This window comes from Nipponia nippon, unplaced genomic scaffold, assembly GCF_047370975.1.
Source record: "Nipponia nippon isolate SJK-2023a ecotype South Korea unplaced genomic scaffold, ASM4737097v1 scaffold_31, whole genome shotgun sequence".
Classification (NCBI taxonomy): domain Eukaryota; kingdom Metazoa; phylum Chordata; class Aves; order Pelecaniformes; family Threskiornithidae; genus Nipponia; species Nipponia nippon.
This window is the reverse complement of record NW_028262349.1, coordinates 817305-830745: the sequence shown is the minus strand read 5'-3', so window position 1 is coordinate 830745 and position 13441 is coordinate 817305. Positions and strand designations below refer to the sequence as shown.

General features: G+C 48.7%; 1 protein-coding gene across 3 annotated transcripts in view; it reads right to left on the bottom strand.

Annotated features, from left to right (window-relative positions):
- Window positions 1-13441, bottom strand: part of STK11 (serine/threonine kinase 11) — a 46179-nt gene that overhangs the window by 23255 nt on the left and 9483 nt on the right. For all 3 annotated transcript variants that reach the window (XM_087769797.1, XM_087769796.1, XM_009469097.2), the window contains exons 2-6: window positions 11033-11116; window positions 7078-7167; window positions 5692-5824; window positions 5070-5206; window positions 4422-4549 (exon numbers count right to left, since the gene is read on the bottom strand). In XM_087769797.1, the coding sequence (XP_087625923.1) occupies window positions 4422-4549; window positions 5070-5206; window positions 5692-5824; window positions 7078-7167; window positions 11033-11116 (572 nt within the window). The remainder of the gene's footprint in view (window positions 1-4421; window positions 4550-5069; window positions 5207-5691; window positions 5825-7077; window positions 7168-11032; window positions 11117-13441) is intronic.

Here is a 13441-nt window from a genome sequence, read left to right as displayed (position 1 = left end):
TTGGGCAATGTTTGAAAGAAAATGGTAAGTCCAATCACCCAAACCGTACATTCATGCGTTCAGCTCTGACTCACTCATGGCAGCTCTATGGCTGAAGTCCTGTACTGAAAAGAGACTTCGTCAAGACAAAACATCATGTACTATTCACCAGCCCAGTCATCCAAGAGTGTCTGCCCACAGTAACCACACATACTCTCTACCATTTACGGTAAAGATTTCCATGCAGTTTATCTGCGAGTAGAGATGAGACACACTGCAAGAGGGCGATTCTTCAGGAGGACGCCTAACTCGCAAACCTCTGCTCCCGTGGTATTTCAGCAGGATTCGCTGTGCCCATACATGGGCTATCGTGCCCATCACAGCACAGCGGCAGATCTCAACCCCCTGTCAAATCATGTCAAGTGGCAATCTGGAAACTGGAGAGCACGAACCTGTCTTGAGCTCCTTACAGACTCAGCCCACACACGTCAATAATCCTGAACAGGCACAGCAGTCTATCGTGTGGCAGAACATCCCGTTTTTAGCAGACGGCACAACCTTAGGTATGGCGTTTGAGAGGCCAGAAGAAATCTTACAGCCAGAGTTACTGAACTCAACCTGGACTTCACTTCAATCTCCAACTCAGATCAACCTTTCCAATATAAAGCAGTATAAGTCCAATTTGTAAAATGAGACAGGACTTTTTCCCTCTCCTTCATCCTCCACAAGCACAGCCAGGCGTTCTGACCAGAAACTCCCTCTGCAGGCAAACCGCGAGCCTTTGATGGAGCACATGCAGAAGACTTGCCACTGGATGGGTTACAGACACCGCCTGCCTGCCTGTTGGCTCCGGGACTCCCTGCTTCTGCAGAATTAAAGCATCCCACTGCTGTCAGAACACACATCCTCCTGCCATCCCTGGCGTGAAAGGTCACGGCAGTTACACAGAAGTGAGAAAACAAAACGCTGAGAAACTAACGGACTTGTCCCGGGTCACAAAGTCTGCAGCAGCGCCTGGAAATCAAGCCAGATGCTTCGTGCAGAGGCTGCAGCCTCAGAGCTTTCTCCTTCAGTAAAGTGCATTAGAAAAGGAGGAAGAAAAGCTGGCCTTGTGCATTTTCCTTGTCCAGAAGCAAACTGCATACAAGTTGATAAGTCATGTGCAGATGGTGACAGAAGAACCTTAAGGGTATTTATAAATGCTTCCACTCCGACACATCTTCACTGACTGCACACACAGAAGCCAGGACACTACTAGCCCTTCTCTTTTCCATCAGGGAAGAGTATAAATAAAGCTTCATCCCTGATTAGGGAGACAAAAAGAAGAGCAGCATCCCAACTAATCTGTGAAATACACTGTCATGCAAGTCTCTTTACAAGTCAAATACCACAGGAGCCTTAAGTCCTCTGAATTCTGCTTCGTCTGGAAAGAGGAACAAAGAAATAAAAACAAGAGAAGTAAAAAGCCAGAAAAACAGAAGAACAGGAAAAGCCTTAAAAAGTGTATTCTAGCGCTTGCTTCACAGCCAGACCGGTACAATGGTCAACACAGCACTTATAGCCAGAGAGGAAACAAGCACTTTGCAGCGTACTGAATTCTTCCTCACAATAAAACCAGAACAAACGCTTGCAGCACTGCAGAGTGCTTTAAGAGTCTTTTAAAAGCAATGCAAAGGCGAAACAAAGTCTCTAGTGAGATAGAGCTGAGCTGTGGGTGTCTGTGCTGCTCATATAAAAGCATCAGACAGCCATTGACAATATCTGATCTGCAGGCTTTTGATTCAGTTTCAACCTGCTGCAGAAGCAGCAGGCACCTACCAGGAAACGTAGATGTTCTGGAGGAAAATCATGAACTAAATAAAGCATTCGGGTTTTGTCACCATAGCTACGTAGTATCACCACTGCAAGGCTCAGCCCTCGTCTTCAGCAGCTGCCTTGCAATCTGCTGGGCCGTGGCGACACGCCGGGGCAATCCCACCCCGTCATCCCCTCGCCTCGGGCCCCCCGGGTACTCCAACCACCAGAAAAAGTAAAGCGTGTCAAACCAAACGAGGAGAACATCAGGATTTTTTGCAGCTTTTATGGTGTAACAGGTGCATACGACAAGGTGAGGGGTGGGAGAGCGTTCTCAGGTGGGGTGGAGAGGGGACACTGAAAATCCCTAGGACTTCCCACCGCCCTGGAAGAAAGGGTCAAGCTGATGGAGAGACACCAGCATCCCCCAGGGGAAGCGCCTCCGCCTACCAACACGCTCGACCCGCTTCTCTGTAGCATCCAAACACAGAAGGGATGAAGGCAGACAGCAGCTAGGATGAAGGTGACTCGGGCGGGCTGGAAGGGACGGACAAAGGGCATCAGGCGCGAGGCTCCTCTGTTTAAAGTGAGGCAGAAAGAAAAGCAGGAGATTCTGACCCCGGGTCTCATTCAGGGGATGGAAAGAGAACTAAAGAGGGAGTTATTCTGCTAGTGACGCATAAGATTTGAAGCTATCAATATCCTCAGGACAAGAAAAGAGAAACAACTGCCACACTCATTTTCCCTGGGGGACCACACTAAGTGCAGCTGAGCGGCTTATTGCAAACCTCAAAAGATTTCTGCTGGATGCTTTAGAAGACTGGCTGCCAGCTTAGATGGACCGCTGGATTTACTCCATTTGGGCAATTCCCAAGCTCATAAAAAAAGGGCGTGTTTTGAGTCAGCATTCCCAAATCAAACACCACACGTAGATCAGGACATCGTTCCCTGGGGCACGCGGCTGCGACACGAAACACACAGCAGTCAGGAGTGCCGGGCCGTAAGCAGTAGCCCCGTTACTCTCAGCAGAACGGCCCAGATACCGGCTGCGCCGAGTGCAATTTGAAGCATTGCCTTATGTAATGCTTTCTGAAAGCTGTTAAAGCTGGTTAATGCTTTTTGAAACACACGGAAATAACTTATTTCATCCTCGGAATGGGGCCAGATGAGCTAAAACAGTCTCCTCGGAGGGGGATTGCAGGGGGTCCGCCACCCCCTCGGCGGCGGGGGGCCGCAGGAGCCCCGGCGGAGGCAGCGCCGGCAGAGCTCGGACAGACAGCTCCACCTGCCGCCACCCGGCACGCAGCCGGCACCCAGCAAGGATGCCTGCGGCCCCAGCACCGCGGCCCGCAGCGGAGGTGACCCTACGGGGCGAGGAAGCCAGCCCAGGCCGGCGCTGCAGCTCCTCGCAGCCATCCACGCAGGAGCCGGGAGCCCACGGGCAGCGCAGCCCGTCCTGCAGAGGCACAGCTTCTGCGTTTGCAGCAGGAAGCGCAGCTGTAAAATGCTTCGAAATTGTCAACCTTCTGGCTAGCCGCAAACTGCAACAGCAGCGTGACCACGCAGAGGACGCAGCGCAGCACACAACCCCCCGCTTTAGCAATAACAGCCCTATTACGAGCAGACCTGACGCCACTGCTGACAGGAGGAAGGGAAGCTGACTCAGTTTGCTCGCAGCGCCCCGCAGCTCTTCACCCACACTAACCTCCTAACCCCGGGTGGCACTAGAACCAGAAAAATAAACTGGAAACAAGACAGCATCATTTCATATTTGGGGTCTGATGGTTCACAAACAGCTGACGACAAAGACGAGAGCAAGCCCGTGCTGAGGGCTGGGGAGCGCTACGGCACCCAGCTGCCGCGCTGCCGACGAGGCAGCGGGAACTCTGGTCGGGATCTCCCCCGTGCAGGAATCGCATTCTACCTGCTGCCAAACGGGCATCTCCGAACTGGCTGCCACGCACAGCGTAACCGCTGCCCCGACTACTCAGCTTTCAGAAGTAGGGACTGTTCAACATTAAACCCCAAACTATCGCAGCAAGCGACAGGAACAAACAAACAAAACCCACAACCCTCTCCTCCTACCCAGAAAGTGCTACTCCTGTTTCTACCACAGCCCTGTCGTGAAAGTGGGCACCAGTCACTTTGCTCCAATACCCTTGCAACTGTAAATTTGGGGGGAAGGAGGAGACAATTGGGATTGAAGGGAATAAATCAGAGCAGAGGCTGATGAGGAAGGACAGCAGAACCTGAGTACTCAGTATTTCACGTTAGAGAGAGCTTGGGCAAGGAATTTAACTGACTGTTCTCACTTGCAGAACCTGCATCAATGATGCCATTTTAAATTTAACCTCTTGTGGGCTTTGTCTTTAGGTTTAAGTTTCTCAGAGCACAAGAAACAATGCAAGCGCCAACTCTTTATAAGCAGTGACTGCAACCCATACAGGGTTTAGTGTTTCTCAGGAAAACACCAGTGTTGAAGACCTTTCGAAGTCTTACAAGGTTCATAGGCATAACCTCTCTTTCTAACAGGATCCTGTATCTTCACAGGATACTTGGAATGAAGCTCTCCCCGGCACTATGCAAGCTGAGCATTTGTTGCACCTATAGACTTTACCCATCCTTTCAGAGTCAGTCGGGAGACTCACCTCTCAATAAGTCTGAGAGCGGAGGACCACAATCCTCTGGAATTGTGTAGTCACCTTTCCCGATGTTTTCAAATAATTTATAGATATTATCCCCTTCAAAGGGGTACAGACCCGTTGTAATGTTGTATCTGTAAAGGCAGAAGGAGAAGCTGTATGAGGAAAAAGCACACAGAGCAGGTGTTCAGTTCTTACATGACTACGTAAACCAAAAGACGCCAACAGGAAACTGAAAGATGAACATTTGACAGCATTTGGAATGCCTCTTGAAACTTAGCCCTCCTTTATCACAGCCTCTTTATTCACATGAGTCAAAACCACCAAAACATCTCCCTGACAGGCTGGGATGGAAGAAACTTAAAAATAAATACTAGAGGTATTTGTGGTTTCTATTATTGCAGTAGCTGTGCATCTCGGATGCTGAGAAATGGCTGGCAGTTACTCACCAGGAGTGAAGATAACTTTCCTCAGAATTACAAGCACTTTGGGGAACATCCACCCATCCAAAGGAGGGACCAACACACGCGCGCGCGCCCTGCTCCCCCCAACAACACACAGAAGAGCAGCGATGACAGCAGATAGCACAAGACTGAGCTATTTGGGGGCTTGTACTTGTTTATTGCAACTCCCGGATGCTGCACGGGCACTTACAGTGTGACCCCTGCGGACCAGATGTCTACTTTAAAGCCTGAAAAGGTGTCAAGGCCATTGGCAATTTCTGGTGGCTGGAATGCTGGCGACCCTTGGCTTGTTCTGCACGTGTCGTCCTCTGCAAACGGATGCAATGCCTGCAGCAGAAGAGGCCGATTAGTTTCAAACTTTCAAGGGAGACAAATTGTAACTGTCAGAAAAGTTTCACCTGGGGGGAAAAAGGGGGGAAAACGCTGCTACTGAAAATTACTTACGTATCATAAGCACATGCCGCTACAACAACTACATGCCGTCAGTGACCACTCTTGCACCACTCCAACCTAGCTAAGACAGTCTTCATATACTAAGGACAAGGTTATGTAGCTTATCGCCATTTCACCACACTTTGGGTTTGTCCAAGACTGACGTCTTCCTTTATACGCTTCCCAGATGGAAGTTTTGTGCTGTTAGCAACAAGTGTTTTGCCAATTGCAATTAATATTCAGAGTCACTCTAGAGCACTCTGCAAGTTTAACAGAACAGAAGCCTAAATGCACAATAAATCATTTGACACCACAAAGGTGACCTAAATCTAGAATGTCACGCTTCCCACGTTCCCGACTTTGCCACAGTTCTCACATACCTCTGCTACGCCTAAATCAGATATTTTTAGTGTCCCATTGGTTGTTAGCAGGAGGTTCCCTGGTTTTATATCCTTGTGGACAATCCCTTGGCTGTGCAAGTATTCTAAGCCATCTATAAGCTGACAAAAGTACCTGCAGAAAGAGTTAGAGGAAAAAAGTCAAGCACTTCCATCGACTGAGACTATGTGAACTACTGATAATACATAAAGCAAAGAGTGCTGTTATTGGAAACAAGTCAAATACATTTACATTTGATGCTTAGGAACTTGAGATGGAACTGCGGTGTACAAGAAATGGTACTTAATCTTCTGACAAAGTCAGGAGTTACCTGCCAGAGCTCTGCAGCTGCGTGCTAACCACTTCAGACCCTGGGCTTCTCCACACCAAAGCCCTCCTCACAAGTCTGCGTATTTTGTAAGTGCTGAGCACCACACCGGCACAGACCTGATAGTTAATTCTGACATCTGCTTCAGTCTAGACTAAGTTAAGCTAGCAAAAAGATGCTCTTTCTGTGGCACAGCTTTCTCTAACCAGGGGTGGAGGAAAAAAAAAGTTTTCTTTAGCCAGTAGAAAAGTGTTTTGCTGGTACAGCTTACTGGCTGAGCAAAGGTAACGTGGATATGGTCAGAGACCACGGGCAGGCCATTACTGTAACGTAGCAAGCACTGCGCATTGACGGCCTGGCAACAGTCATGCATACACATCTTTTATCTCCTAATATCCTAACGTGCCTGTATTTCACTTAGGCTATCTGTAATCTCAGACACCTTTTTTAAATAAAACGAAAATACGGCCGTAACAGTACGTAGTTACCACAGATCTGCTGGTCTGCGCTGATTTGATATACATGACAATCTTCTTGCATCTATTTCAAAATCCTACGGTTTCTTTACTTGCAGAGTGAAAGGGGCTTCAGATTACCCTGTCTGCTAACTAAACAAGTTCACAGATGATGCTGGATATTGCCAATCCCTAATCCATCCAAAGACCTTTAATCTCTTTTCTGACACTGAACTCTACGGCTTGCCTCCACTTAGGCAGGGCAAGGCCTCACAGATTCCTCCACTGCACCCATCTTCGCTGAGCAGCAGAGCCGTAGGAGAGGGGCCAGAAGGGCTGTCATGCATCTCATGAAGGAAAACAAAAGTAACAGAAAATTCAATAGAAAGATGTTGTTTCTTCCCAGAGTCTAAGGGCTATCCCTGCCACCACTTCGTTAGTTTTTAGTTTTTTCCATGGATGTAAAAGATGCAGTTATTACACAAAGCCAGTTTTACTTTAAAGTGCCGCCAGCAGTCTAAGCACCAGAGTAGAACGTGCTCTTGAATTCAAGAGAGCACAGTGGCGAGAGGCTAATGCAGCCTAAGGAACAAAACTGTACTTACCCGTGAGCCTGAAAAACTGGAAACCTCTTTTCTGGGACACTGTCCAGCATCTCCTGCATCCCACACACACAGTACTCCATCACCATATACGTGAAGGCAGAGTTAAGGAAGCTTCGAGGTTAAACACTTCTCAGGCCAACGCTGCGCGAGGGCTGCAGCCCCGTTCCAGTGCAGCTGGCGAGCTGCTGCCCAGGCAGTCCCGTTACCTGGTACGCACACTGGAGAGGCAGAGCCTGAGCTGTGCTGCGCCTCCTGCGCTAGCTGCCTTCCTCCAGCTGCCTCACAGGAGGAGGCAAAGAACCCACGAGGAAATTCTGCTGCTTAACGACCAGCTGCAGCTCCGTGATCAGACCTGAAACAGGACACGAACTCCACAGAAGTGAAGCTGGAGATCTCACAAGCACGACAGAAATAGGCTAATACTCTGAAGTGGCAACAAAAAGTTAGGGAACCTCCGGCAGGAAAGCTGTAGGCTGTAGCGTATTCTCCCAATACCCTGGCTGTTCTGCACTTGATGTAACAGTGACCTCCCATCACCTTCCCCACAGTTTGGTATTCTTCATTTCCCGTTCCAAAATGATACGGCTGTACGCACGGCTCTAACAGCTGCTGCTTACCCCCATCCCCATGGTAGGATTTCAGTAGCAGCAGAAAGAATCCCTAGAGAGCTGGGAAGCTTTTTGGAAACTGCATGGATAAAAAAAAGTTACAACGGAATGCCAAGAACTGGCAGCACTTTTTAGCATTTGTTCCCTTGCAGCATATTCTAGTTTTCATCTCCTTAAGCTTTAATGTTGGGGCCAGACAATGGAAACTACACCACTGCCTAAAGCAACAATTGCCTCTGTCTTCCTCCTCTTGCGTGCTGAGAGGGGCTCGCGAGAACAGACCCTGAGACATCTGGTGGCTCTGCCAAGGGAGTGCACCTCCGAGATAAAGAGCAGAGAAAAGCGCGACTGTCAGGCAGCCCATCAGACAAGCATTTCTTTGGTCCCTCTAATTATTCCTGGCAGATGCCTTCTTAACCTAAGCCTAAAATAAGTTGCTTATGCCCCAGGATGCCATCTTAACTCTTGAGGCAGGAGAGGCTAAAGAGATGACCTGCACTTTAAGTGGGATCTGTGCTAAAAATTGCGTTGCCCTTTTGTAGCACGTGCTATTGAGGAGCTCAAAGCACTGTCCAAACTCATTACATTTGCGCTGCGTTCCCCGTGTGAGCTGCTCTTCAGAGGTACACTAAAGCACTACAAGGTTTTATGATGGGCACAATGCCACCCAGTAAACCAGGAGAAGCAAGAATAGCAGAAAGAGCTCCCAAAATTCATTCCTACCGTTTCGTACTCTGGAAGAAATCTGTGAACTACTTATATCACAGTGATACGGAAGACATCAACTCCCCCACCCTCAAGAGAATAACGCTAACAGTAGATTATATAGATTAGCTCCCGGGAAGCAAAACCCAGGTCTCGTTCTCATCTACAAAGGACAGCCTGACTGGGATTGCATTTGCTGCCAGACTGTTTTTCGCCCCTTCTTTTGTAACCGATCCATCGCAGGTTGATCAGCCAGATAAGAGTACAAACTTCCAAGCTGGAGCAGATCTATTACAGGTGCCCCAACACGACTGAGGCTCTCAATTCTTCTAATCGATAGGGTTCTGCTCCCACGCACAACTGCACATACCGGTAACAGAAGCTGTCGAGAGAGGGTGCCAACTGGGATGCTGCTTATTGAACTGGGTTTATTTTCTGCCTGGATTAGTTCTCCATTCCTCGCTAGCTCTCCATTCCCAGCCACAGCAGGGCATCAAAGCAGCCCATTAAATACTAAACGCAGTTGACATTTTTAATCCAGTCATCACAGCTTTCCCTTTACCAAAGAAAATCATCGAAGGCTTTGACCAGGCAGGTAAGTTGTTAAAACGCCATCTGCCCAAGCATAAGCATGGCTGAAGCCTGCAGTTCTCTTCTATCAGCAACAGAAAACTCAGGTGAGGACAGAATCCTTCCTTCTTCTACTGGCCCAATTTCAAACGCCACGATGGTCGTTCTAGAAATGAGGACGTTTTTTTCATTAGTAAGGGGGAAGCTGACATCCCTCCCCTACGCCCCACGCAACTTTCACCTTGTATTGCTTCCTGCAAGGCGCTAATGCGGGCACCTGCATGGCTACCCAGTGAAATGAGTGAGGGAACGGACCTACAGAGAAGCCGGCCTAAAAGAGAAAGTTACTTTGCAGCTGGATCTGTTCCCAAACCCGTTTACCATGCGGCCGCACAAGCGTTCGCATTGCCGCATCCTCGGCCGTGCTGCACGGGCACCAGCAGCGCCAGTGAGAAGCTGGAGGAAGGCTAAGCAAGAACATCATCGTGGATGAATTCCTGCTCCAAGCCCCGGCAAAATCAGCACATCTCTCCAGGTACCGCCACTCGTGTGCACGGAATAAGCAGGTATAGAAACAAACTTTCCAAGAGCGTAGAAGCAGATAAAAATAGTGAAGTTAATCTATACTTGCGAGGGAAAAGTATTGAAAAACAATTTGTTCTTTTTCAAACGCTACCGTTCAGAAAGTAAAGCAAGGAACATCCCTCCGGGCTGAGAGAGGTCACATTTCTGAATGACCGTTTTGGGTTGTCATCACCTGTTACCAACACATGAGGTCTCTCTCGGGCTCTTTTTCCCCACGCTTCTCCTTTAGCATCCCAGCTCCGTATTAATCAAATGGTATCTTTCCATAGACAGTAATTGAATTACAGTCCCTTTGGTCTGTTAAGGCTACAAAACACAAGCAGAAGTTGTCATGCTTTTTTTACGCTAATGATTTGGTGGCAGAGTATTCGATCTAATTAAGGCACACAATTAAATTACCCATTTCATGAAGCGCTGTAATTGGAAGACAGTACTCAGAAAACTGTCAAAAATAAAAGCAACCATTTATAACACGTACTACAACAGACCAGCTCAATAAGCTTACAAACTGGTTCAAGTCCAAGCGCGCTCTAAGCGTGGCAGACTCATCAGAAATCCAGCTACTCGCAAGTTAAGGCAGGCAATTACGCTGGTTAGCATCTGCGCGTACTTGGGGAACACAGTGCACTGGAATAACATGTGACAGTCGGAAAGATGCACCGAGATCACAAGTCACACAAGAACCGAACAGTTTAGTCTCAAAAAGCTGGGCTGCAGATCTCGCAGGAACAATATGCTTTCGATCCCTCGTGACTGTGACAAGCTTTAGGGCGCTTACAGCACGATCACAGGGGGCTTCCACACAAACAACAAAACAGAGGAGGCTGGGGCAGGCTCGGGAGTTCATCTTCTCTCGTTACGGATAACCAGCAGCAAAGCAAACCAACTGCCCTCAGAGAGGGCAGCACTGCAGCAGTACAACCCTCCAAAGGAAGGAGAGAGTTGCAGGCATCCGGATGCCAGCAAACCAGTAGATTTTTTTTTTTTTCCTTCTTTTGAGGGAAAGAAAAAAAATACCTAAACCACTGCTAAGGACTTAAAAGAAAAAAGCATTACAAAAATTGATTTCACGTAGCATAGACAATAAAAGGTCCATTTTCAGGGGAAAAAAAAGCATTAACATATACCACAGCTAAGACAGGAGGTTAGAAATGACAGATCCACAGCTCTCTTTTCGTCTCCGAGTTGCTGAAGGTCACACAACAGAACACAGTCTTTGCGGGTCGGTTCTGCCCTACCCCAGCCCGGCATCTGTAACCTGGGGACAATATTTTGTTTCCTAACTGGGAAGCTGGGAAACTTAAGAAAATGTATTTGCGTGGAAAGTATTCCAGACATGCGGTATGTTTAATACCAGTGAAAGCAATTTTAAGCTTAAGAAACATTCAAAAGGGCCTTAACAAAAGCAGAACGATAATGATTCAGCACTATAGCAGAGAACAACGGGAATTCAAACCTTATTAACAACTGCGTGAAAAAAAGGATATATTTTCTGCTTCTCTTCGTTGTATAATACATCTACCAACTGGATAACGTTTTTGTGCCGTAATCGTCGCAGGAGCTGAATTTCCCTGCAGGAAGAGAAAAGGAAAAAAGTTATGTTTAAAAAGCTTATTTCCTTACTATGGAATGAAATTAATGTTTTCTAAATCACATGGATTTTAAAGACACTTCAAACCCTGTTAGTCCCAGCTGCTTCACCCAAGACTACCTACGCACGCTGTTCGACAGAAGGTCTTGTGTGCTCTTGAATTCATTAGTCCAAGGTTAGACCATGAAAATACTTACTGGTCCCTGACCAGGACTATAAACAAGCACCCTTTCAGTTAACGCTACACAGCCAGCCAGTTTTCTCTGGGCAGGAATTTTAGTCCATTGGTAAACAACAGCAGAAGTCTTCTCAAGGAGCAACCTACCGTTGTGCCAGACATGAAACCGGTCGTGAGAACGCCCCGTGCCAATGCTTTGGTGCCATTCAACGCGGGCTGCGTTACTTCTGCTAATACAAAGTTTTATCCTGCGCTCCAACGTAAGCTTTACTCTAGTTTTACCCATAAAATCTGTGCAGTGCTCCCCTTTAGCTATTTGACTGGCCAACAGTAGGACGTTGACAGCCAAAACAGCCCCATTCAAAGCGAGTAGGAACAAGACAACGGCCAGCTTGACCCGAAGCGCATCATGCTGAGCCAACCCACAGAAAACAACGCCTGGCGCGATCCTGCCGGACCCTCGACGCCAGGCTGTGTGGAAAGAGAAAGCGACCCAAGACACGCTCTGCAAACCCCCTGCCTCCGCAGGCAGCACCGGCTCCGGACCTCCAAGGGCCTGGCGCAGCAAGCCAGGCCTCCTCCTCCTCCCACCCATACAAGAGGGGTTCAGCTGTCCCCTGCGGCCCCCTCCTCAGCCCACGCCCTTCCCCGTGGCCCTGGGCAAGTGCCTCGCCATTCCCAGTTAAAGCTAGTGCTGGCTATAGGAAAGGTATAATCGGAACCGAAATGCTGCCCTGTCAACCGCTCAGGCAAGCCAAGGCCTACCCCGATTTGCTCTGTGTGTCAAAGATGTGGCTTCATCAGCTTCCCTCCAATTAAAGCTTTCCAAACGATGCTGGACTGTTGGGAGCTTAGCTCACCCCCAGCCTCTTCAGTTAAACCCTAAAGATGTGCTACCTTTGTGTTTACCATAATATCTAGGACAGTCGCTTCCAAGACAAACCTTTTATGTTTGCACTTCGTGCTTCTTTACACGTGTCATCTGTAGTTGCAAGAGCAGAAATAAATTTGCTTGGGCTCCCAGTCTTCATGCTTCAGGGGATGTTTTTAATCAGCACCAGGACCAGGACCAGGACCAACCCCCCCGCTGCCAGCGTAACGCAGCGCCGTGCGGTCAGGTCCGCTCCCGCTGTCACAGGCAGCGGTGCCCGGTGCCAACTGTGGCAGAGCAGTTAACGCGCTCTATAGCCCATTTCAGCACAAATTCTGTTGTTTAGCTGGGAAGCAACTTAAATGTTAGTTACGTGAAAAAACAAACAAAAAAAAGAAATAAAAAGTTTCTATACCTAACAAGCAATTCCTTCTGATAGTTGTCGTATTGTGAATGGATAGAAGTCATTTAAACAAACATCAGAAACTGGCTAATCTACTAAAGACACAAACAAATGACACTAAATTGATTCTTTATTATACCACATGAAAATCGTCTGGAGAGGGGCTGTTCAGCAGAACATGGTTTTCTACATAATGTATAAACTACAGAAAAGCAGGAGAGGCACCTCGCTAGCAAAGAGAAGCGCATCACCAGCAGCACCGCGCCGTGCACGCGGTCTGCAGCCAGAAAAGGGAAGGCAGCCAACGTGCCGAGGCTGCCGAAGGGGCAGCGAGTCGCCAACGCTCCCGACCCGAGAAGCCCCGCACCAAAAGCTCCCTGCGGCCAGGAGAGGAGCGCGACGGATGCCGGGGCTGAGGGATGGGAGGACTCCAGAGAAGTTCCCAGGTGGGAGATGCCTCAGCCCCTGCAGAGCTGGCCTTGGCTGGGTCCCAGCCCCCCCAAATGCTGCCTCAGCACCCCTCCGGCTCACCTCCTCGCTCCTGATGAGACCTCCACAGCAACACAACCCCGCTCCCCGCCGCACGAACCACGCTTAGAGCTGCTGGAAGTCACGCAGAGTTTAACAGCTACAGGCTGCCCACCCCCGAATACAAGGAGCTGCTCGGTGTCGGGGTTGCAGCCCGAAGACCCCCGAGCTGGCCAGCCCAGCTGTGATCAGTGTGAGTGTCTTTACAGCAGCGTTAGTACAGAAATCATCCTGAAGACACGTCAAATTCCTCATATGCGGTAGCCAGCTATTGAGGCAATTTCACAGTGCCCTTTTTTAGAGCGATAACTTTCAGGAGAATTCA